Here is a 25,806-nt window from a genome sequence, read left to right on the forward strand (position 1 = left end):
TCAGAATCCAACATCACTTTACTGCTATGTTATGCCCTTACTTATTGAAGAAAGGTAATATGATATGACATGCTGAGAATCAGATCCTGGCTTTCATTCTAGATTGAGTGTGTACTTACCATATATCCCTAGACATTTCAGCCCACTTCTCTAATTTTGATTTGCTTTCTTCTGGGTGAAGAAAATAATACCTAACTCTTATAGTTGTTATTAGATCTAAAATGTTCCTCAAATGCTCATATGTTGAAGACTTGTTCCCCAATGCAAATGCAGCAATGTACAGAGGTGGGACTTTTAAGAAATGATTGAATTATGAGTGCTCTAGCATCATCAGTGGATTAATCTATTTGATTGATTAATAATTTAAATATAATACTGGGAGGGGACCTAGTTGGAGGAAGTAGATCATAGTGGTATGCCCTAGAGGGTTTATCTTTTCCCCAGCCCCTTCCTCTCTTTCTTCTCACTCTGCTTTGTAGTTGCCATGAGGTGAGAAGTTTTCCTCCACCATGTCATTAGGTCTTAATGTTCAGCCTGATCTCAGGCTCAAAGAAATGGAGCCAGCAGACTATGGACTAAAACATATAAAACTGTGAGCCAAAATAAATCTCCCCTCTCTAAGTTCTTTGTTGTAAGATATTTTGGTCATAGTGATGAAAAACTGACTACCACACTACTTTAAAGTGTTGTTCTATGAGGTAAATGAGTTCATTTAAATAAAATGTGGTGAGGGACCCAGACTCACCAATCATTCATGGCATGAGACAAAGGAGACTATGCTGAGACACAATCTAAAAAGGAAGAGTTTAAGAATTAGAAGGAAACCAGGCAAGAGTTTTTTTTTTCCTTTCCCCAACACAAGAAAGAATTTTTTCCAAAGAAAAGAGTGAGAAACCAACACTGGAAAAAGCTGTGGATAAATAAGAAAATGAGAGAAAATATTCCCTAAAATTTGGCAGTAAAGAGGTCCCTTGTGGCCTGAGGGAGAACACATGGGGCTAGAAGCCAGATTGCAACAGATTGGGGAGCTAGTGGAAAGTGAAGACATGGAAATAATGACTAGTCATGGAATAGCAGACTATTCTGCATAAAACTTTAACTGAGAAAGGAAGAGAAATGAGACTTCTAGTTAAGGAGGAGGAAGTGTAGAGGTACGATTGACTTAATTTTATAGTGGGAGGGATTTGAATGTATTCATAGAGAGAGTGAGCACCAGAGGGAAGGTAAGTAAAAATGATACCAGAAACTCCATGTATGTATAATATGTCAAAATACTGTCTACTAGGCCAGGGTTGCAGCTCAGTGGTAGAGTGCTCACCTCGCATGTGGAAAGCCCTGGGTTCAATCCTTAGCACCACATAAATATAAAATAAATGTATTATGTCCATCTAGTACTAAAAATTATTTTTTTAAAAATATCTTCTACTGCATTTATATCTAAAAAGAACCAAAAAAATGCTGAGAAAAAAATGATACCAGAAAGACTGGAGATATTCCATGAAGCTTGGTCCATTACCTTCTCTTCTCCAAAAGGAAAAACTAGGCTGGGTGTGGAGAAAGACAGAGAATGGTAGGCGGTGGGATGGGGAGAATGAACTTACATGTATATAGATAGGAGGTAAAGAGATTAATTGCTTAATAGCATCTGTTATCTTGATGAACTGGACAAAAGTCCATTTTCTGGATTACAAATTCGATGCCTAAGGAGGGACTTTTAGGGAAAAGGTGGAGGTTTAGAATAGTTCTCCAAGAGATGGTGGAAAGAGTTTCTGGGTTAAAAGAAATTATATCCCATCTATGTATGATATATCAAAGGATATAAGTGCATTCTACTGTCATGTATAACTAATTAAAACAAATAAAAAATTAAAAAAAAAAAAGAAAATGAAAGAAATGATTCACTTTTGCGTGTGGCAGTGAATTTTTCAGGAATTAACAATCCTTAAGAGTTCTATGTCAATTCCCACTTATTGGTTATGGTACCACAGAAAATTAGTTGCCATTTCTGTGCCTCAATTTCCTCATCTATAAAATAGGGATGATATAATGATATTTATTTCATAAGAGTATTGTGATGATTAAATGAGATCTTGCATGTAAGACATTTAGCACAGGGCTTAACATATACAGTTGATCAAGTAATGATCAAGTTTTGGCTATTCCTATTACTTTGTGTATGGCTCCAATATTTTTGGCTCCAATATGGTGACACACTTGAGGCCTAGGAGCACATACAGAAGGGTGTGTTCAAATGTGAACATTAACCTCCTTGGGCTCACTCATCCAGTTATTTATTAATTAATTCATTCAACATATACTTATGTACAGTATAAAATATATAAAAGTATATTGATTGCCTAAGATGCCCTTGGTGTTATTTTGCATGTGGGAATTAATTAGTGAAATGACATAGGAGGTGTCTACCACATAGGTTCACACTCCAATGAGAGAAGTTAGAATCAGGCAAGAGGGACAAACTGGAATGCTCTGAAATACTCCAACATTTGGTGGGCAAGTGGGTAAGGAGAATCTAGAAAAAAAATTAAAGGCCTGAATATAGAATAAATAGCTTCCATGAAAGTCAAAGGAAAAATGAGGGGAAAAAAAGTCAAAAATATGTATATTTTGGAGAATTCAAATGAGAATACAGAAATAATCCATAGGTTTGATATCAAGAAATTCATGAGTGATCCTGAGGAGAGCAGAATGTAATGAGTTTAGAAATGGAGAGATGAATGTGAGGATATGAAAGGACTATGAAAACCTCTTTCCAGAATCTTGGTTCAGAATGGAAAGGTACAGGTTAAGGGAAGGATCTAGGCAAAGAAAGACTATAAAGATACATGAAAAGGAAAGTAGATCAGACAGGAAGTAGTAACACAGATAGAGAGATTAGTTTGGGACAGATAGAGAGATTAGTTTGGGACAGAAAGAAGCTCCAAGATAGAGACAAGAATGATTTTGAAGGTGGAGAAATCAGAAGTTGTTTGGAGAGTTGAAGCCTGTAGCTTTTTTTATTTTCTCAGCAGAACTGGAGATAAAGTTATCTACTAAGAGGTTAAGGGTTGGTTTTGTGCTTGATTAAGAGGAGTGAGCCTGAAACAGTAACTCAGGGCAAGTGGAAGAGAAGCTGATTAAGAATTAGAGACTATTCAGTCTTCTCTAAACTGTATGCAACCCTAGGTAACCTCTGAGAAGAGCTAAAACTTAGCATCAGGGAGCCCCAGATCTCTCACTGGGCTACAGAAGAACCTCTCTGTCCCCAGAAATAGTTGGGGTGGGGGCTGCTGTCAGATTAGGGAAGTTACAACAGTGAAGTCAGAGAAACCCTTTGTTTGGGATTACTCTGTTTTGGGTAAATAAAATAATTCCTTCCCATTATGAAAGGAAATGTTGCAGGGAGTCCCCAAGAAATGAGCTGACCCAGCTTCAGTTCTGATTGACAATGAAGCTAGAATAACTCAGAGCTGAGAGCCTTAATCCTACCCACTGCCACACTGCACCACACATACCTGGGGCTAACCCTGAGGCAAAGTCTACCTAGTGGAGTCCAAAAGTCTCTGGAAATTTCCTTAGCATATATTAGGGTATTCGGGAAAGTATTGTAAGAAATTATAAGACAACATTTGAGTATAAATATGGAGGAAGTGAGGGAAGGAATCATGAAGATAGCTTGGAAAAAAATGTCTAGTCTGAAAGAGAGCAAGTGCACAGACCAGCCTGCAGCATGCTTTGAGTGTTAGAATAAATAGCAAAGAGGCCAGTATGGTTGAGTATGGTCATCAAGGGGAGTGCTAGGAATGAGATTAGAGATATATGGGAAGATTGATGAGCATGGGATTAAGTGGGGCAGGTTGTAGACTCTCATTGATGATAGTCAAAGACCTTGACATATACTAGGACTAACAAAACAGTAGAATGGTTTGGACAGACTTGGACTGATTTATGTTTTCAAAGGGTCACTGTGCTGCTCTACTGAGAATTGACTGTAGTAGTGTAACTATAAGATCAAGAAGTCCTGTAATGATTATTTTCACTAAAGTAATTACAGTGAAGGTACTGAGAAGATGTGGCATTGGAAATATTTTGGAGACAGAGATGATTGGATGTGCTGATGGATTGAATATGAGGTGAAAAAAAAAGAGTCAAGGATGATTCCAATGCCTTTAGCTTGATTGGTTATTTTAAGGTTAAATTAATTAATCCATGCAAAACAGTTGGAACAGTGCCTGAAAAGTGCTCTGTGAGGGCCAGCTATCATAGTATTATTGGACAAGATGTGGTAGAAGGCAGTGTTAGCTTCATATTTTTTGCTTTTAGTCATTTTCAAAATAATCTGACAAAAGCTAGTACCCTCTGAAGTTTCCTTAGTACCTTCATCTCAGGTTGATTTCAGTATTCCAGGCAGTGTCATGAGTACAAGAATCCTCTTTATCCATAAGGAATAGTAATCACTATTTCATAGGACTTTTTTAAGTTACAAAGGGGCACATTTGCATGATTTATAGATGAGTGTTAAAGAATTGGTCACCAGCTTATGCCATAATTGAGAAGTGGTGGAACTTCTAAAAGGTAAGGTCTTGTGGGAGACCTTCTGGTCATTGGGGGATATGCCCTCAAGGGAGGCAATGGGACCCAGATCTCTTCCTCTTTCTCTCTTTTGCATCCTGCCAATAAAGTGATTGGATTTGCCCCACTATATCTCCACGCCCTGTCATGATGCGCTCCTCCCTTGCCACAGATCCAAAAGCAATAGGGTCAACAAAACATGGACTGAAACCTCCAAAACTGTGAGCCAAAATAAATATTTCCTGTATATACATTTGTTATCTCAGGTATTTTGTTTCAGTAATGGAATGCTGACGAACACAACAGATGCTCAGTAAAGGCTATCCCTGACCACCTTCTAGACTCTTGATTTTGAAATTTTCTGTGTCCCAGGAGCATCTGCATCACTTGGGAACTCTGTTAGAAAGTCAAAATTTGGGCCCCCACAGCAGAGCTACTAAATCAGAATTTGTGTTTTAATAAAATTTCCTAAGTGATTCTGTGTATATATTAACATGTAAAAAGCACTGCTCTAGAATTTCAAGGTCATCTATTCTAAGAATCTCTTTAGGTTACAAAGGCTGAGAGAGAAAGACACTCACTTGATTTTTACACATGAAATTAATTTTGCCAAGACTCCTAAATCCAAAGCCAGGGTTCTTTGGGCTGTCTGTAAGCCAGATCTGGGTAGCACAAGATGGAGAAAAAGCAAAGGGCCCCCCTTTTGTGAAAGAGTCTACTCTCTGGGAGATAAAGCTGAGTTTTCTACCTGTAACTCTTCATTTGCCTCCTCTGGGAAGAATTAATAGTTACACAGCACAACTATTTTCATTTTAATCTCACAGATATAAGGACCCTAAATTGCTTATGTGTGTGTGTGTGTGTGTGTTATTTATATCTAATAAACATGTGTATGTTATATTCTATGTCCCACTCATTGTTCTAATTTTCTTATATTTATTAACCCTATTTTTATATAAACTCATGCACTCCCCAAAATAATCCCAAGGAAGAGATTATTATTGTATCCATTTTACAAATGAATATGTTAAGATACAACATGGTTAAGTAACTTGCTGGAGGTCACACAACAAGTAAGGAACAGACTTGAAATTACAACTCTGGCAATTCTCTTTCTATGCCTGAGCCCATAACAGCAGTCTAAGTGATGACCACATTCTGGTCTGATTTTTATTTTTTGATACTGGGGTTGAACCCATAGGTGATTAACCATTGAGCCTCATCCCTAGCCCTTTTTACTTTTTATTTTGAGATAGGGTCTCACTAAGTTGCTTAGAGCCTTTCTAAGTTCTCCTTTTTACTGCACCCCAGTGCCCTTCTACCCTATATCCCATAGTTAAGCCCTTTTTTTATTTTGTATCAAAGACTTAGTTTTCTTAAGCAATTTTTGTTTCACACAAAATTGACAGGAATCTACAGAAATTTTCTATTTACTCCCTATCCCCACACAAGCATAGCTTCATGCATTTTATACTGCTTATTGTTCTCTGTGTCTAGTCTGTCCTGTCTAACCCCTCTTCAAGTTCTTCAAGGTCAGGGACAACATCCCAGGATTTCCCCACTGCTGCCCGCGAAATCATAAACTTATAAACTCCCAAAGGGTGATTATTAGAATGACCCTTAGAGACTAGGTAGTCCACCCTCTTCCCTGTACGGAGACCTAGGGCTCCACAAAGGCGAAGGGTGTGCAGAAATTCAGAGCCAAGTCCAGAAGTCAGTTTTCCTTAATTTTCAGTGGTCTTTCCCCAGCTTCATGTTACCTCTCCTCCTCCAGTCAAAAGTTTTCTGAAGCGTTTTTTTTTTTTTTTTTTTTTTTTTTTTTTTTAAGGCAGGATCAGAGCTGGGAAGTAGCTATTCCGTGTGTCTAAAAATCCTTACTTTTGCAACACTAAGTTTGCCTGTCAATCTCCAGCCTTGCTAACTCATGCACAAAACTTTGAAGAGCAGAGCTCCATTTAGCTGCCTCCAACCACTTGACCCTCCCTCCGTTCCCACAGACTGGGCTGAACCAAACTCCCTGGCCCTCTGCCGTCTCGCCCCCGCTTCAGTCCCAGGAGCTTTGCAACTCCAGCCCAATCAGTGGCTGGGTCACTGTTTACCCCCCAGACTCACAGTGTCCTTTTCAGGGGCGGGGTTTCTTTGCATAGCCACGCCTAGACACATCAGGTAATCCAATAGCTGCCCCGGAAACCTCACAGGGGCGGGGGAAGTAGGCTTAGCATGAAAGGAATAGAGGGTGGATTTGATCCGCTGTTGCTACACGTGGATATGAAATGAGTGGAGCGGAGCTTTGATAGCAACGGATTTCATCTACTGTGAGTGCGATATGCTTGCTGGGGACTGAGGGGCAGGGGCTGAGCGGAATGTTTGCTCTGTGTTGAGGTGCATGTGTCTGGGAATTTCATTGTTGTGATGGTAAGACCCATCCTTCCGTTACTGGGCACGTGTGGGAGCACACCCTGGAGTGGCAGGCCGGCTGGAACCTGTGGCATTTAGATTTGGAAGTACAGGACCAGGTCAGGATTTCCCTCCTTGGGTGCTGCAAAGTCAGAATGGCTGGAAAGGCATCCCCTGGCTCTCTACCAGTTCATCCGTTTGTACAGGGAACACTATTTGAAGTGCCAGGAACCTAGGCTGATATTCTTACAACCCTAGCGAACCAATACCCCGCTGTAAGAGCCTTCTTACTGGACCTGGATGGCCACTGGGAACATGCCCGAACTTGTCAAACTACCTTGAGCATCTGGGCTTGGGAGATAAGGAAGAGGAGGAGGCTGGGAGTTAGCAGAAGGGAGGAGGGGGTGGATCAGATATGTGCAGCATCCCTGAGGGAAGCTAAACTGCTGGCCCACCCACGTGGTCCCTGGGCAAGTCAGGGCTTGTGTAAAGAGCATGCTGGCTCTGTATGGGGGCTTTCAGTCCACCCCCTCACCCGCGCGCCTGTGTTTCACTTGATCCCTCACTCCTGGAAGCTGAGCCCAGGGCAGTGATATTTTGATCCTGCCTCACCCCAAACACTGGCCAAAGCCCAGGCAGCTGTGAGAACTGGGGGGACAAGAAGAGACCCGCCAGAGAACAGGCTGGGAAAATAGACTGAAGGGTCTGATTTGGACAGGTGTTGGTAGCACTGGCCAATGTCATACAGGGTAGCGGGGGTGTGGACCATCTCCTCTAGATAACTCTCCTGACCTTTCCTTCACTTCAATATTCCTCCAATTTAACTTAACGACCTTATTAAGGACTTACTCTGGGCCATCAAGTTTGAGACAGTGAGAAGTGCAAAATCTAGGCTGTGGCCAATGGGGCTTGTCAGGCTCATCATGGGTACAAGAACCCAAGTAAATATAATAGAAGATAGATCTTTAAGGAGCAAAGTGCTCTGAGGTTCTCAAGTAAGGATCCTATCAACTTGAGTTAGAAAAAATCTGAGAACCTTTTGGATTGTTTTTTGAAATAATAACACCTGTCAGCACTCCAGAGGCAAACTCTTTGGATTCAGATTCCATCCCCACCATTTATTAACTGGTGTGCCCTTGAACAAACAGAATTACTTCCCCCTCTCTGAGCTTTAGTAAACTCCAGGCTAAAGTGGAGATAATAATAGCACCTACCTCATTGGGTTGTTGTGAGGATTAAATGAGATAATCCATGTAAAATACTTGCACATGCTTAGCACAGTGGCTGGCCCAAAATAAGCACTCAATAAATGTTAACTATTATTATTTAAGCTAGACCGTGGAGTACAGATAGGATTTCAACAGGTGGAGAATAGGAGAGAAGGCAGTTTAAGCAAAGAAAACAACAGGAACAACTGCTTGAAGACAGGGAAGCTTGGAGCACGTGAAAAGAACACCAGCTGAGATGGATTTTAACTTACAATTAGGAGAAAAGTGGAAGTTAAATTTGCCATGTTAGATTGGTGGTAAACCACAAAAGACTTTGGATATTTCAGTTTCAATTTGATTTGGCAGACAGTGGATAGCTATTAAGAGTTTCTGAGCTAAATAAACCCAGATATGTACTATAGGAAGAATAATCTTATGAACATAAGTCAGCCATATTGGAATAGAAGAAATCAAGAGGTGGATAAACTATATACAGAGAGGGGACAAGGCCTTGGAGCTGAGGTGGTGGCTGTGGGACTGGAAAGGAGGCAGTTCATTTAACAAGGTATCACATCAGTTGAGTCTTCAGAAATTTGAAGTTGATAAATTATATGGGCTTAAAAAAGAAGAGTGTGAGATTCACAATCTCTTGGATTCTGCTCTCTTCCCTGCTCTTTGAAAGAGCCCATTCCATTCAAGGAAAGCCTTGACTGTTAAAGGTTTTCCCTTTTGGTAATCTGGACTTGGTTTACCTATGACTTGACCCTAGATGTCCTAATTATTCTCTCTGGGACCACCCAGAGCAGTCTGCTCTTTATCTTCCTTGAGAGGTCTTCAAAGATCTGAGACCAGAGGCCAGATTACGTACATTTTCTGTCCCTAGGTCAAAACACTCAAATTGCTTCCATTTCTCACATGACATGGAGTCGAATCAGATATGTGTCTGAGGTTTTGAACTATTTAAATTGGGGTGGTAACACCTTCATAATGATGTGGAACACTGCGAAAGTAACATGATGGGTGAATGTGAGAAAAAAATGTGTATGTATTTTTTGAACCATAATCCCAATGACACCTCAACCCAACTAGGGAAGGCAGAGAAATGAAACTTGCCAGATAGTTAGTATGTGTCTGAGCCAAGATTGGAATCACTTTTTTTTTAACTTCAAGTTTGTTTGTTTGTTTTTTGATTTTCAGTAGCTATTTGGGTTTATGGCGACAGCTAAGCAATTAGATCAGCTCTGGCACTAGAGAAGGAGGCAAGAGGAAGTAAGATCCTCCAGTCACCTTATGCCAGACATTCCTTTGAAAGTTCTCTTGAAACCATTCAGGGAACAAAGTTCCTAGACCCAGGGGAAAGGCCTGTGACTGGCCACATGACTCTCCTTCGATGTCTTATTGACCTGCTCCACTTGAATGCCTTCTGAAGATGGTGAGACATCTTTTGGAGCTATTTCTCAGAGCTAACGCTTAATTTTGAAGCAGAAGATATTTTTCTTTGCTCTCTTTATGAAAATCCATGTATTTTCCTTTTGGGAGCTTAACAGGAAGGATATAGGTTATTCTTGCCATCAGTCTATAAAAGGACCGTAACTATTCTGTGCTCCTGGGAGATATGAAGATGGCCATAATCTGTCTTGGATTAGAGTTAACAGTATATATTCTCAATTTCCCCACCAGACATGATTTCCTACAGGTGGAAACCTCTGGTTTTCCCTCCTGTTACTAAGTTCTAATAGAATTCCTAGCATAGAAGGCACTTATCAAGTGAGTTTTGAGTGACTCAAAATCCATCCTGGAGTGTTAACAGGTATTATGTCCCCCAAGTATCCCCAAAAGTCATCATACCATTCTCACAAATAAAAGAATTGCCATGTAATATATGGTGGAATTAAGCAGTAACATGTCATTGCTTCCAGGAGGTTGTTAGTCACCATGGTGGATGAGCCAAAAGAGTGGGCAGCACTGCTTCCCTTCCATGAGCCACCTTTCCCTGACCCAGTCCACCCTTTGGATTTGTTCTGTTTAGGGTAAAATGAGCCAATGTTAGGTTGTGGGTGTGAAGACAAGAAGCTGAAGCCTTGGTAACATGGTCACTGAGTAATCAATCCAGAAGCTAGGCCCATTTCTCTCTTTATTTATGGGAAATAAACAAGCCACTGGGCCTGAACATGGAGACTTGAATTTTAGTCCCAACTCTGCCACTAACCAACTATGTGACTTTGGGAAAATTCTATTCCTTCTCTAAGCCTCAGTTTCTTCATCTGGACCATAAGGGAATTGAATTAGTTTACACTGAAGAATCCTTTCAGAATTCTGTGACTCTATATTTCTAATTGTTTAACAGTTTGAAAAGTTTAAACAGTTTTCAAAGAGAAGGAAAAAATATATTAGAATGTGCTGTTTTGTGAGTACTGAGCTGCCTGTTACTAAAGGAGTTCAAGCAGAAATAGATGGAATTCCTTTACTGGGTGACAAGCAGCTGGGACTAAGATGAGTTTTAAACTCACTTTGACTCTAGATTGTCAGAGGCTGGAAATTATTTCAGAGAATGTGTATTTACATATGAAACAACAAGTTTCTTCTTTTCAGTTTCACCTTACCCTCTCAAACTCACTGTGTTGTATTTCTTTCTTCCTTTTCTTAGACTTCTTTTTAAAGGGCAATAAATATTTTGGCAGAAGTATCACATCCTGTACAAATAGGTCTCATTCTATGGGTTTATTCACCATGTCTTACAATAAGGATGTTTGTTGCCCTGGGTTTTATGCAAATACCCTCCTTCTTTAGGATGTTTCATTCCCTGGCCTATGAGGAAGGTATGGAATAAATGAATTTGGATTGTTAGGGGGGAAAAGGGATTGTTTTATTGCTATATTCAGAGAGATACAATTATTCTAGATTGTTTGGTAAATTAGACAGGGTGGAGACAATGTGGGGCAAGACCAAAAAATTAATAGAAATCAGAAATTAGAACACTCGACTGAATTTTGTCCAGTTCCCAGCTTTGCAAAGAAATGAATTCAAGTCCCAGCTGGGACAACTCAGCCAACAGCCTCCTTGGGAAGTTAATGAATCTCCACTCCCAGTACTGCTGGTGGAGTAACTAATTTTTGATGATACAATAATTTCATGGTGTCTTATGGTGGTCAGTACACAAATAAGTGACTCACTTTGGCTAGGGTGACAGTAGAGCAAAGTGGAGGCTTTGAGTTTTGGCCAAATGTTGGTCTGGCCTGAAGCTTGTCTCCAGTGCCCTTTGCTCCCAAGTTCTGGGTGGGATAATAACAACAATCATAGCAACTCCTCACATGTGTAACACAATCAGGAGTTTCCAGAGTACTCTCACATACATTATCTCATTTTTTCCCTGGAACATCATCCAGGGTATTTTTGGTATCTTTGCTCCCACTAGGGAAGATTGTCTCAGCAATCATTAAAAGGATATTTCTCCTTATAATCAGCTCAAAGTTTATTGGTCTTAATTTCATCCCATTTGTTTTGTTAATTATGTCTCTATTTTCAGTTGCACAATTCTTTTTCCTCCTTTTAAAAAGTCTTTTTCACTCATTGCCAGACTCTAACCAAATATTTATATATATTTAGCTTTTACTTTTACTTAATTTACAGTGCTAAGCTCCATTTGTCTTTTGAGGTTTGTGCTTTCTTTGCAGTGTGTGTGTGTGTGTGTGTGTGTGTGTGTGTGTATTTTGAAAAAGAAGCACTTGACTCATATGGTTAGTGTTTGCCTTTGGTGAGTGAAAATGGACAGTTCAATTGGTTATTAATTCTCTCTGTACTGTGACAACTTCTTTTAATATGATTATTTTTTTCTTTTCTCCCCCAGCTGGGACATTACTTCTCACTTTGTACACTGGAATAAAAGACACAGCAAACAGGTGAGGTTTCTTTAATTTTGCACCAGCTCCCTTCATTTACCCTTGTTGTTATGCTAATCCTGATTTAGCTGGACCAGATGTTACTATCACTAACAGTTAAAATTCTTCAGCCATTTTGGAAATAGAGAGTGAAACCTGTTAAAAACTGTAGTAACCACCTCTGAGTTATTTCTATTCCAGGCACATATTTTAGCATACTTGAACATAAAAATGCAATTTACTTTCATCACACACACACACATGAAGTAAACTTAAAATAACACATCCCCAGTCCTGAACACTCCTCCACCTCCTTATATTCACAACAGCTGACACTATTTCTTACCCTAATTTCTTCAAAGTTTGTCATTTACTATCTTTACTATCCTGTCCCGTTTCTGTTCTTTCTTCCCTGGCTTACCCTACTTGTTTACCAATGGTTGTTATTCCTCTTCTAGAATCAAATATGGGTGTCACTCAATGTTTTGTTCTTAGCGTTCTTCTTTATCTACCTGATCCTCTGCCACAATTTACGTAGGCCAGTGGTTCGTGTGTGTGTGTGTGTGGGGGGGGGGGGGGGCTGGGGTTTGAACCCAGGGCTTTGTGCATGCAAGGCAAGCATTCTACCAACTGAGCTATATCCCAAGCCCAAAGCCAGTGGTTCTTAAACCCCAGAGGTTTTGATTTATTAAGTCTTGGAAACTGGTATTTTTTAAAAAGTCTCACAGAATTGATTTCTGATATGAAGTCATGAGCAAGCATGACTATTCTGGTCTTATACACATGACTTGTCTGTAACTCCAAACTATGTTCTATATACTTTTGTTGCCTGCTGGACATGACCATTGCAATGTTCTTCTGTCCCCTCCAACTCTTCATACTTAGTAAGATTTAAAAATAGTGTATTACCTTTTTCCTACCAAGCAAGTCCCCCACAATCTTCATGACCCTGGGATTCTTATGGTTTCCCATCCAGCAACTCCCAGAAATTTCTCTAGCTAATATCTTTTTCTTGGTGCTCACTTTGTAAGATCTATATCTCCTAATGCCACTTCCTCTCTATTTCTATTGCTACCACCCTTGTCCTGGCCCTCTTATCTAAGGCTTGGATAGTAATCCTGTCAAACCATTATTTAAAGCACAAGCAAATTAGTATTCAAAAATGAGGTTTTTTTGGCCCACACAAAATATCACTGAAGAAAAATGAAATTTCAGTGAAGGCTGGGAAGATCTCTATTCCCTATTTTAGTTCAGTACTACCTTGGAAAGCATGTCTCATTCATAGGCCCTAAATTATCTTTGAATACTTCTTACTAACTAAATAAACTCAAAGTAATACTTTTTCTCTGAACCTCATCTTTTCTCTCTTTGTAAGTATGTTAATTGGTGATAATAATCCTTAGTTTCCTCCTTGGGTAATTGTGAAGGTCTGTTAAGTAAATCAATATGAAACCCCTAATGAACTATGAAATCTTTCACTCAGGCAGAAGATTGTGACCTTTATTCTGTAGATTTCCACCATTTGCTCATCAACCAATATTTATTTAGTGCTCTATATGCCATGCACTGTTCTAATCATCAAATATGAAGTAGTGAACATGGCAGGCATCCCATCTCATGGTGTTTACATTCTAGTTAGGGAAAGCATAGACAATAAAAATAATCAAAATATTTGACAGGCCAGAAGGTCATAAGTGCTATAGGGGATAATAAAACAGGAAAGGGGGATAAGTAGTATGGTAGGAAGTTGCAATTTTAAAATAGTGGTCAGAAAAGCCTTACCAATATAATGTTACAAGGACAAAGAACTGAAGAGGTTGAGGGCACTGGTCATGGGCAAGGATATTCCTGGCTTGAGCAAGTGTGACGGGCCTAAGGTGAGAGCATTCCTAGGAAATTTGAAGAATAGGAAGGTGGCCAGCATGCCTGCAGTGAAGAAAGTAAGGAGAGCAGGGGCCAAAGAAGTAATTGAGGAAGTTAAGGTAGGCAAATTGTCTAAGGCCTCAACATTCATTGGGGGCACTTGACTTTTATGAGTGGAAGCAGGAGTTGCTAATGGAATTAGAAGTTGGAGATGACATGATGTGGCATATTTTAAAATATTCATACCACCATCCCCTTTACCTTTCTTATTTTTCTTAGGACCACCCACCCCCCCCCGAAAAAAATGGGTATGACACAGGTTACTTCTCCATAGAATTCTTTCTGTTATATGGGGGATGGGTAAACCTTTATGACTGCACCTTATATTCAGACAAACAGACATGGTCAGACCCAAAAGAGTCTCCTTATCAATATAATAGTTTCAACTTTAACTACACATGAGAATCACATGGGGAGCTGTATAAATTCCAGATCTTCAGGTCACACTCCAGACTAATCACATCAGATTCTCAGGGTTGAGTCCCAAGTATAAGTATATTCTGGAGCTCCCAAGATGCAGCCAATAGCAAGCACCACTGGTTTAAGAGATTGGCTAAGCAAGCTCCCTCATGTTACAAACAGGAACCTCAGACCTGGCATTGGGTAGTCATATGCTCCTGATGGCAGAGCTGGGCCTGGGACCATTCACCATACTGACTTGAAACAGGAAATATAAAATTCACAAACAGTGGGGCTGGAAGAAGATGTTTGGTAGTTTGGAAGTAGCTTATGAACAAGAGAAGGTTGGGATAGGAGTGACTGTTGGCCAACCCAGAAAGGGGAAGGCTGACAGCCACCAGTAAATGGTAAAGCAACATCTGGCTGATAGGCCCAATATCTGAAAATGATGAAGGCATTGTACTGATAAGAAATTTGATTTTCAAGAAAGGAGTATCCTCAAGGCCAGGTGGAGCAACTGCCTTGATTTTGCCAGTCCTGTGCATGTGGGTGGGTGAGTGGGCTCACAGGAGAGGAATGGGCAGGGCATGGACCAGCTGCTGTCTTCCTCACCCTTTCTAATCCCAGACCTTCTGCACTGTCCAGGCAAAGCAAATATCCTGAAGTCCTGAGTTCTTAATTTAGATTTGTCATCCTGTTCTGCCTACCCATCCTAGATAGAGAGGGCATGTTTCACTCCATAGGCATGTGTGCAAGTTGAGAAGAGCAGCAGCCGCAAGCTGTGGCCAGAGGCAGCTGCACCCCCAGCGCCTGAGCACCTCACATCCAGCAGAAACTTGGCCAGAAGCAATTATTCAGGGCACAATGAGCTAATGTGGGGATTATCATTAATGTCAGCCTCATTGCTTCTCCTCTTTCCTGTCTGCTACATTCTTACTCTTCTAGGTTATCTTTTGGGGAACCAGGACAGAGGTAATGGGCAGGGACAGCATCCACATGACAAAGGCCAAATAAAGATACACTAGTCATGTGGCCACTTGTCAGCTCTCCTGATATATATAATTAACCAGATAGGTTTGGATTAAACAAAACATTACACTTAAAGGCATATAAAAGAATATTCATTGCAGCTTTCATTTTTTCTTTTTCTTTTTCCTTTTTTTTATATTTTGGGGCTAACTTAGATAAGGTGTATTGGAATAGTATAGGATAATTCACAATATTAAACAAAAAATGGAAGAACCATCATTTCTAAAAAATGAGATATAATTCACATATCACAAAAATTATCCCTTTTAAGTGTATAGAGTTTACTCAGTTTACTGAGTTTTGGTAATTCATACAACCATCATACAACCATTACTCCTCTCTAATCCCAGGTCATTTTATCACTACATAAGAAATTCACATCCATTAATCACTCATTCCTTCCTTCCTCCAACCCTTGGAAAACACTAAATCTGCTTCCTTTCTATGGATTGCCTATTCTGAACTTTTTATATAAATGAAATCATATAATATTTGCCCTTTTGTATATGACTTCTGTCATTAGCATAATGTTTTCAAGGTTCGTCCACATTATTGCACCTATTAAGCACTTTATGTTTAGTTTAGTTTAGTCTAGTTTAGTTTTGTTGTATCAGGGAATGAACCCAGGGGTGCTTAACCACTGACCTACATCCCCATCCTTTTTTTTTAGTTTTGAATTTGACACAGGGCCTCACTAAGTTGCTGAGGCTGGCTTTGAATTTTTGATCTTCCTGCCTCAGCCTCCTGAGCCTCAGGGATTATAGGCATGTGCTACTGTGCTTGGCTTTGTGGATTTTCACTTTTGCTGAATAATTTTTCATTGCATGGATAGACCAAGTTTTGTCTATCTGCTTATCATTTTAATTGACATTTGGGGTTTTTGTCTGCTTTTGTCTATTATGAATATTGCTTCTAGGAATATTCCTATATGAATTTAACATGTGCTTTCAATTCTTTGGGGTATATACCTAGGTATGGAATTGATGAGTCATGTAGTAACTCTATATTTAACACTTTGAGGAAGAAAAAAATATACATTTTCTAAAGGGGTAGCACCATGTTACATCTCACAAGCCTTATATCAGGGTGCCAATTTCTCTACATCCTTGACAACAACACTTCTTTGTCCAATCTTTTTATAGCCAGCCTAGTGCACATAAAGTGATACTTTCTTGCAGTTTTAATTTTTTAATCTTTATTTATTTATTTTTATGTGGTGCTGAGGTTGGAACCCAGGGCCTCATGTGTGTGAGGCAAGCACTCTACCACTGAGCCACAACCCTAGCCCTCTTGCAGTTTTAATTTGTATTCCCCTTATTATTAATGATACTGAGCACATTTTCATAGGCTCATTGGCATTTTTATATTTCTTGGATTAACATCTGTTTCAATACTTTACCCACTTTAAATTGTGTTGTCTGTGTTTTAGTTGTAAGTGTTCTTGGTATATTCTAGTTGCAAATCTCCTATCAGGTACAGGATTTGCAAATTTTTGTTTCCCATTGTGTGAGTTGTCTTCTAATTTCTTTTCACTTTTTAATTTTTTAAACATTTTATTAGTATTTTAATTAGAATGCATTAACTATAAATATTAATGATGTTCAGTGTGATATTTCAACACATGTAAACAGTGTCAACTAATCAAATCCAGCCACTCATTATGTCATCTTCCCTCCTCGTTCCTAATCTCTTTATAGTGTCCTTTGAAGCAGAAAAGTTTTGAATTTTTGAATTCTAAATTTAAGCATAAATTTATTTTTCTTCTTTTTCTTGTGCTTTTGGTATTATAGCTAAGAAACTATTACCTAATCCAAGGTCATAAATATTTACACTTATATTTTCTTAGAAGAAAACAATTAAAAATTACAGAATTTTTTAATGTTTCTTATTAGAAAAGCTTTATAATCCAGAAATAAGGGTGTTTCTTGTACTATTTAATTTATATGGAGTTCAAGTTCAGGTAAAAATAATCATAGTGACAGAAACCCAGAGGAGTGATTACCTGGAGAATGGGGTTGACTGGAAAAGGGGCTTGAGGGTGGCTGGCTGAGATAATGAAAAGGTTCTGTATCTTTATCTATGTAGTGTTTCCATGAGTATATGCATATGTAAAATTTTATCAGTTTGCTTCATATTTTATGGATATATGTGGTACATTAATAAAAAACAGTCCCAGTATGTGACCTACATGAGGTTTCTAGAGCACTTCCACATTACCCGTGATGTCCAAACTACTCTTAAACATTACACAGGTAAGATAGAAATATCCCCATTTTATGGATGAAGAAATTGATTGAGCTTCCCAAACTTCCGTGGGGAATTTCTGTTGAGGATAGAGTTGGAATTCCTATCATAAACCATAGACTTTTGTCCACTGCAACTATCTGGGCTTTGTTCATTATCTATACATTTCCTTTGTCTGTTCTTTTCTTGAGTTGTTGGCAAGTTAGAGGCAGTTTTTCAAGATGTAACCTGCAAACAGTACAGTTAAGTGAGTGGAAGTCTTCACAGAAGAACTCTAGAATGTATCATACTCAAAGGGAGGAGAAAATTGATGCCTGACCCTTACCTTATTTCCCTGCCCCACACTAATGTAGTGATAGAAATAATAGGAGAACAAAATCAGATGTCAGAGTTGGAGTGAAAAAAAAATTTTGAGCCTCAGATTGTAGAAGTGGGAGGGATTGTTCTGTTGAAAATGATCCGCTGTTCAACAGAGTCTCTAATGACATCCTCACTTATCCATAAATCAAATTTTATTTCTTTTGCACTTTCATTTCAAAGGCAATTGTCTCAGAAAGGTTTTCAAACTTTTTTCAACCAAGTTCACCCTGTACAAAATATCTTGATCAAAAATATCCAGCAAATACTGAGAACAATGTTCCTTTTAGTCAAAGTGACTTAGGTAACTGAAGGTATTATGGGGAATCTTGTCCTTAAGCTTTAAGTCACTAATGGCAGCAGTTAGTAAGGAGGGAGATGCTGTAATGACACTAGTGTCTTAGGCATGGTCTTCATGTTCCAGCTTCGTGCTTTGTGCTGGGGTGGGTCAATGTAAAAGAAAGAGACCTGTTTCCCTTTTCTTCCCTACAAATCTGAAGAGAGGCCAGTGTACATTGCTCATAGTGTAACCCCACCCTTCTGAAGGGGATGGGGAAAAGGGCCCTTCTAAACCAGGGAGGATTGGGAAGAGAACCTACTAATTATCAATTGTCTCATAAGCACCAAGCCCTATACTAGGGCCTTTAACATGCATTATTGCATTTAATCCTCTAAAATAATCTATAAGGAAGGTATTATTTTATTTTATTTTTTACCTTTTGAAATTCTTTTTTTTATTTGTGGAAACTATTATTTTAAATTGCCATTTTTACAGATGAAGAAACTGATGCCATGAAAGACGGAACCATTTTTTGAGGACACATGACAACTAAATTGTAGAGTTGGAATTCAAACACAAGTCCGCATGTCACTAATTCAGATCTTTGCTTTTTTCTTTTGATAGAATTATTAATCATTGTTTGAAAATGATTAATTTTCAAATTATCTGTGAGAAAAATAATATAGGTGACTAAACACATGTGCATCTTTTACCATAGTCCTAGAAACAAAGCACATTGACAAGCTAACAAATAATAAGGACTGTTGAGGTACCACTCTTTCAGGTACTGGACATGAAATGGTCTCTACTCTGGGAATTTTATAGGTCTGTCTACAATGCCAACTTAGAAGTTTCTGGGATTTAGCTGCATCTTTGGTGATACTTTAGAAGAATACCTACCTACAGATACATGAGCAGCTGATTTTTCAAAACCTACTTATTCTTTGTTCTTTTTCTTAAAATGAAAAGGCAGTTACATTTGTTGCAAGATACTGCTGACCACTGGGGAAAACTTGATATAAAGTCTCACATTGTCCCAGGATAGTGAAATTTAACCCTTATTAAGTAGTTTTACCCATATACTAACTTCTTCAGAATTGTCCAAGATCCATGTGATTTTATTCTCTTTAATAAAGGCAATTTCTTAAGCTTCTAACACAAGACAAATTAATTTATATGGTTTGAATTAATTGTTTGACAAAAAGGAGAGGGAAATAAGTCTTATTATTTATTCCCTAATTCCTTTGGGGATTTGGCAATAGGCCTACTTTGCCTAGGGAGAATCCCAAAACCAGGGTTATAGGGCTGTGTTAAGGTTCATGTTTATTAGGTAGGTAGGTCTCTTGAAACCAAACCAATAGTTTGCCCCAGACATTCCAAGGCCAGCAGCAGCTACCATGAAGATTTCAGATGCCTGTTTTGAGAGCTTATCTCAAAAAGTGGGTTGTTTTGGGGGCTCCTGCCAATATTTTCCTGATTTTCTGGACAAGAAAAGGATACAGGAGAGATTTCCAGACCAGTATGATGGCTTTATTCCCATGGTGCTGAAATACCTTGTCATAAGACTATATGAGACCAATGATGATTTTTGTGCTCAATGAGAAAGGTGGGTAGTAAGGAGAGGGGAGCTTGCCTCCAGAGGCTAACACTATGGGCAAAGTTATCAAACAAAAACAGGAGAGGATATCTTGTGCAAAAATGGATTGGATTTTGTAGGCCAATTCCCTCTAAATGAAATAGTGGGAAAGAATAGCTCACTCTACATAGAGAAAAGTTTTACTGAAGCAAAAATGTTAGTCAGGATGTCTTACCCCTCCTCCATTGAAGACTCTTAGAGGAGTGTTGGCCTTTTTTAGGTACACATGTGCTGTCTTTTCTGATGAAGTACAAATTCAGGACTTTCAGTATTTGAGAAACCACCTGAAATTCACCATGGTATTCAATGAGTGCACAAAGGGACCTGAGAACACCTTGATCTTTAAGAAGGAAAATCCTCATTTATCAATAGTTTTACCCACATTCATTAAAATTCCTCTTTGTAGAAGATTACCTGTCTGAATACTTACCTGTGTCTTATTTTGTATAGTTCTTTAAGGCCTTCAGGATATTTTGATGACCCTGAGCTCATTTAATCCCCTCAAGAGATATTTAATTGAGGTAAGGAATATACTGTGCCTTTTACTCAGATTAAGTAACTGAGGCCAGAAAAGATGAAATAATTCATTCAGATTATAGGTCGAAATGAAAGAGTCAAGTATGTTGATCGACCTTTTCACCTTGCTTGGGAATCTCCGTTTTAGTGCTAAATAAATTTAGCCCATGTCCTGGGAAACCTCTTAGTTCTGGGTAAACAAGGGTTATCCTTATCCTATAGACAAGATTAGAATCCATACATGTCAAATGTAAGTACAATTCAAGTGCTATTGCCCCAGGCCATCTCTCATCTCTCTTCTAACATATTTCTGTTAAAATAATGTTCTGTTCTCTCTACACCTTAGTACACAAGGATATTTGCATGATGGGTCATCTTCCCCTCCCTTTCTACCTAGGACAGGAGCAATGGCAGCTAATGGTCCTCAGAAGAACTGAAGACACTGTTGGCAAAGGAGGATCATGTTTTAGGATTGCCATCCATAAAATAAAGATGACAATCCTTATACTGATTCACTCACAGGGATTAATGTACAGATTAAATAATAAAGTATAATAATAACAGATGTAAACACTTTCCATACTATTAAAACACACATCATAGATTACAGTGCTTATGTCCCCCTGCCCAGACATAAGCCCACTACTTGTGTTATTCTATTTATCAGTTCAGTTCTTGGTAACATCACAACTGTGAAACTCTGGGAAAGTTCTTTGGCCTCTGTGCCTCAATTTTCTCATCTGAAAAATAGAGAAAATAATGATCTCTTATACAATTACTTAAGAATTGAGCTATTACATATAAAGCATTTAGAAGATTTAGAGCTATATAAGCATTAGATGTTTTGTGCTGGCCTTCTTAGCCCCTCTAACTAAGAACATGAGATTAGATAACCCAGAAGTCAAGCATCATGGAAGCCACAACTTATCTTGCTATTCCTTCCCATTATCTTCCTAGTTCTTGTGTTCTGTACCTACAGCCTTCTTACCATGGATTGCCAAGAAAATGAGTACCAGGACCAATGGGGACGGTGTGTCACATGCCAACAGTGTGGTCCTGGACAAGAGCTCTCCAAGGTAAGTCCTCCAAATTAGTATACTGTTTTTTGACATCTTAGTAATCAGTCTCTCAACTTAGAGGGACCAAGATTAGGAGAGTCATTCCCAGCTATGACTGATCCAGTTCAGCAGATAAGACATGGAATCCAGAGAGTATGCATTAGTAGTCATTGTTTAGCAGGAAGTTAGCTAGAGGATCAGGTTACATGAGATAACAAGGTATATCTCAACATGAGATATGGAATGCAGAGGCTCAGGAGGATCCTTAAGCATTAGAGAAATCTGTCAACTAAAGATAGAACTACCTACTTGGTATTTAGGAGCCAGATATTAGGTCTTGGGGATGGAAGTAGAAAGAAGAACCACAAAGGCTAAAGTGTATCCTCTGTCTAGAGGGTCTGGGTTACTGAGAAGGCTACACAAAAGAGGATTCAGGATTGAGGAACCAGAAAAACTCTAGCATTCCAAATAGAGGTAAGATCAGAACAAAATGGCCAGCAAAGCAGAGATGATAAGTGCAAGGATCGAGTTGCTCAATTGTTCCTGCTGTAGGTCTCTTGTTGGTACCTGAACTAGGGGTGATATTAAATTTGGGCTTCAGCTAGAGACTGGGAGAAAATAGCCAGCAGTTTTTCTAGACTCACATTTTGTTTTATGCAAACATGGTTGTTGGCACCATGGATATGTACAATAGACAAATGTGTTTTCTCTCATGAACCTTGGATTTGTATTAGTGATACAAATAAAATTGAGATACATATATAGATAAATAAAGAATATAGACCTGAATCTATGGCAAGAATTAAAGTAGGATGATTTAATACTGAGTGACTAGGTGGCCAGGGAAGGACTCCCTAAGCCTATGCTTTCTGGTAAGAGGATATGGCTAGTGTAGTCCTAAGATGAAAATGAACAGGGTATGTTCAGGGAAGAAGGTTTATGCATCCATTGTATGGTGAGTGAGAGGGACAGTTGTATATAGTGAGAGAGGGGGACATATTAGTGAGAACATGTGGGGACCTGAAGTCTATGATGAGAAATTATCTTTTTTCCTAAGTGCACTAAGAACGCTTTGGAGGGTTCTGAATAGGAGAGTAGCATCATCCTATGTCTGAAAGAAAATAAAGTGATTATATAGCCCACATTCTTCCAACCTCTGTACTTAAAAAAAATGAAGAGAATAAGGCCCAGGTATATCAAGGGTATAAACATTAATTCTAACTTTATTTATTTTTATTATTAGAGATTTCCAGTTAAACACATTAGTTTGGTTCATTTTTACAAAATCATATATGTAAGGTTTTTTTTATTTCAATCCCTATTCCATACTATATTTCCTTCTCCTCCTCCCTACCCCTACTGTATTTCCTCTGCTCTAACAAACTTCCTTTCACTCATTTTTTTATTGATACTTTCTACATATATGTAAAGGTGAAATTCTCTTTGGTACATTTATGTATGTATAAAATGTAATTTTGTTAAAATCATTCGATATTTCCACCACTTTCCTTTTCTTCCTCCTTCCCTCTCTTTACATATAAGATTGTATCCCACAGTGGATGCCCCCATAGTCAATAAAGGGATTCAAGGACCAAGGAAAGTCCACCAGAAGTTAGGACATGCTGGATATTAGAATGGATTCAATGGAAGAAGCTGCTTGCCTTGACAAAAATCTATTTCAAATACCTTCAAAAACTCATGATAAAAAGCCTTACAAATTTTGATGTCATGTACATGACCATTAATTTAAAAGCCATCCATATTTACAAAGCTGAACTTCTTTAAGGGAAAAAATATATCTGTCAAACTGCTCTTACCAAGCGCTTAGAAAAGAAGCCCACCATGAAATGTACATTTGATTCAGCACCTCTATGACATTTACTTCAGCAGCACAAGAAAGCTTATAGAAGAAGAATGAATTGTAATTTAAATACTCCACTAAAAGCTTTATATATAAATAGCTTCTACCTATCTAGTAGTTTGTACTGTCTAAGGAGCTCTCATGTGCATTACCTTATTTGCTTTTACAACAGTCCAATCAAGAAGGTATTATGAGCCCCATTTTATAGATGAGACCACCAACATTCAAAGAGGTTGTGTGACTTGTCCAAAATCACAATGGTACAGCAAAAATAAAAATATAAACTTTGGAGCCAGATACACCTGAGCTTGAGTCCCATCTTTGCTGTGGGCAAATGATTTTGCCTATGAACAAAATAGGGTGTTCTAAGTTGAAATAATATATTTATCAAAAGAAGACTTACAAATGGACAATAGATATATAAAAATGCTCAACATAGGCTGTAGTTGGAGCTCAGTGATAGAGCACTTGCCTTTCAAGTGTGAGGCACTGGGTTTGATCCTAGGACCACATAAAAACAAATAAAGGCATTGAGTGCATATATACAACTAATTTTTTTAAAGGCTCAACATCACTAATCATTAGGGAAATGTAAATCAAAAATATGGTGAGATACACTATCTCAGTAAGAATGGCTATTATCAAAATGACTCAAGAAGCTGGGCATGGTGGTGCACGGTTGTAATTCCCCAACTCTGGAGGCTGAGGCAGGAGGATCATGAGTTCAAAGCCAGCCTCAGCAACTTAGCGAGGCCCTTAGCAATTCAGCGAGTTCCTGTCTCTAAAATGAAATACAAAATAAGGCTGGGGATGTGACCCAGTGGTTAAGTGCCCTTGGGTTCAATCCCTGGTACCCCCCCCCCCAAAAAAAAAAGACTCAAGATAGAAAGTGCTGGCAATAATGTGAAGAAAAGAGGACCTTGCACACTGCTGTTAGGAATGTATATTAGTACAGTTTGAAATTTCTCACAAATGGAAAAATAGAACTAGCATATCATCCAACTACTGGCTATATATCCAAAAGAAATAAAATCAGTATGGTGAAAAGGCATCTGCACTTCAGTGTTTACTGTAGCACTATGCACAATAGACAAGAAATTGGAAACAACCTAAGTGTCCATCATCTGATGACCAGATAAAGAAAACATGCTACATATAAAAAATAGAATACTATTAGACAATAAAAAAGAATGAAGCCAGGCATGGTGGTGCACACCTGTAATCCCAGCAATTTGAGAAGCTGAAGCAGGAGGATTACAAGTTCAAAGCCAGCCTCAGCAACTTAATGAGGCCCTAAGTAACCCAGTGAGACCTTGTCTCTAAATAAAATTTAAAAAAGGGCTAGGGATGTAGCTCAGTGTTTGAGTGCCCCTGAGTTCAATCCCTAGTGCCTATATATATATATATATATATATATATATATATATATATATATATATATATAATCCTTTCATTTGTGTCAACATGGATGGACCTGGAGATAATTGTGTCATGTGAAATAAGTCAGGCACAGAAACACACTACCACTTGATCTCACTCATATGTGAAAATTTTTTTATCTAAAAAATTTGATCTCATAGAAACTGATAGTAGAATGGTGGTTACCAGAAACTGGGGAAAATAGGAAAAGGGAGGGAAGCGGAAAGGTTGACCAATGGTTGTTTGCTAAGTTACAGTTAGATAAGAGCAAGAAGTTCTGCTGTGCTATTGTGCAGTAAATGATTATAGATAATAATATATTGTACACTTCAAAAGCTAGAATAAAGGATTTTGAATGTTTTCATCATAAAGAAGTGATAAATGTTTGAGGAGATACATATGTTTAATGGATTTAAACAGTATACAATGTATCAGACAATAGTGTGTTACCCCATTAATATGTACAATGTTTATATTTTATGTGCTATTCAAAAATGAACTTAATGAGAAAAATTGGAAACAAACTTTTTATCAATATTTTTACCAATATTTTTATCAATATATTTAGAGTGAAAAAATATGACATAAAGCTTCACACAATCTTAAAATAAGCACATATGTAGGTAGTCTGGAGACAGGCATCCTTTTGGTTTGTTGGGCAGATCAACCATGTTATCAAGGATTCAGTCTCTTTTCATTCATATTGGGTACCTTCCTGTTTTGTCCTTATGTTTGTGACATCATGGTTGCCACAACTCAAAGCATAACATCTTCACACCATAATCAAAGTCAGGAAGCAGGGATGGGGGGTCAAAATAGCTTGCCTTTATTTTCTGATTTCCCATTTTATCTTATGGTCCAGACCTTGGTGATACAGCTATCCCTAGCTAGAAGCCAAGACTGGGAAATGAGTATCAGTCCAACAAGAATGGGATAACCATGATTGACGAAGAAAGTTAAAAATTCCTTATTGAGGCTGGTCATCCTGCTATTTAGCATGAAATTGTTGTTCTGTTACGAAGGAGGAAGGTG

The 25,806-nt window shown here is 38.5% G+C and overlaps 1 protein-coding gene across 2 annotated transcripts in view; it reads left to right on the forward strand.

Moving 5' to 3' along the window:
• Positions 1-6,829: 6,829 nt before the first annotated feature.
• Eda2r (ectodysplasin A2 receptor) overlaps positions 6,830-25,806 on the forward strand; it is a 34,001-nt gene continuing 15,024 nt past the window's right edge. For both annotated transcript variants that reach the window (XM_027935880.2, XM_071606502.1), the window contains exons 1-3: positions 6,830-6,884; positions 12,022-12,073; positions 21,416-21,512. In XM_027935880.2, coding sequence (XP_027791681.1) covers positions 21,426-21,512 — 87 coding nt within the window. In that variant the 5' untranslated portion in view covers positions 6,830-6,884; positions 12,022-12,073; positions 21,416-21,425. The remainder of the gene's footprint in view (positions 6,885-12,021; positions 12,074-21,415; positions 21,513-25,806) is intronic.

This window comes from Marmota flaviventris, chromosome X, assembly GCF_047511675.1.
Source record: "Marmota flaviventris isolate mMarFla1 chromosome X, mMarFla1.hap1, whole genome shotgun sequence".
In the NCBI taxonomy this organism is placed as follows: Eukaryota; Metazoa; Chordata; class Mammalia; order Rodentia; family Sciuridae; genus Marmota; species Marmota flaviventris.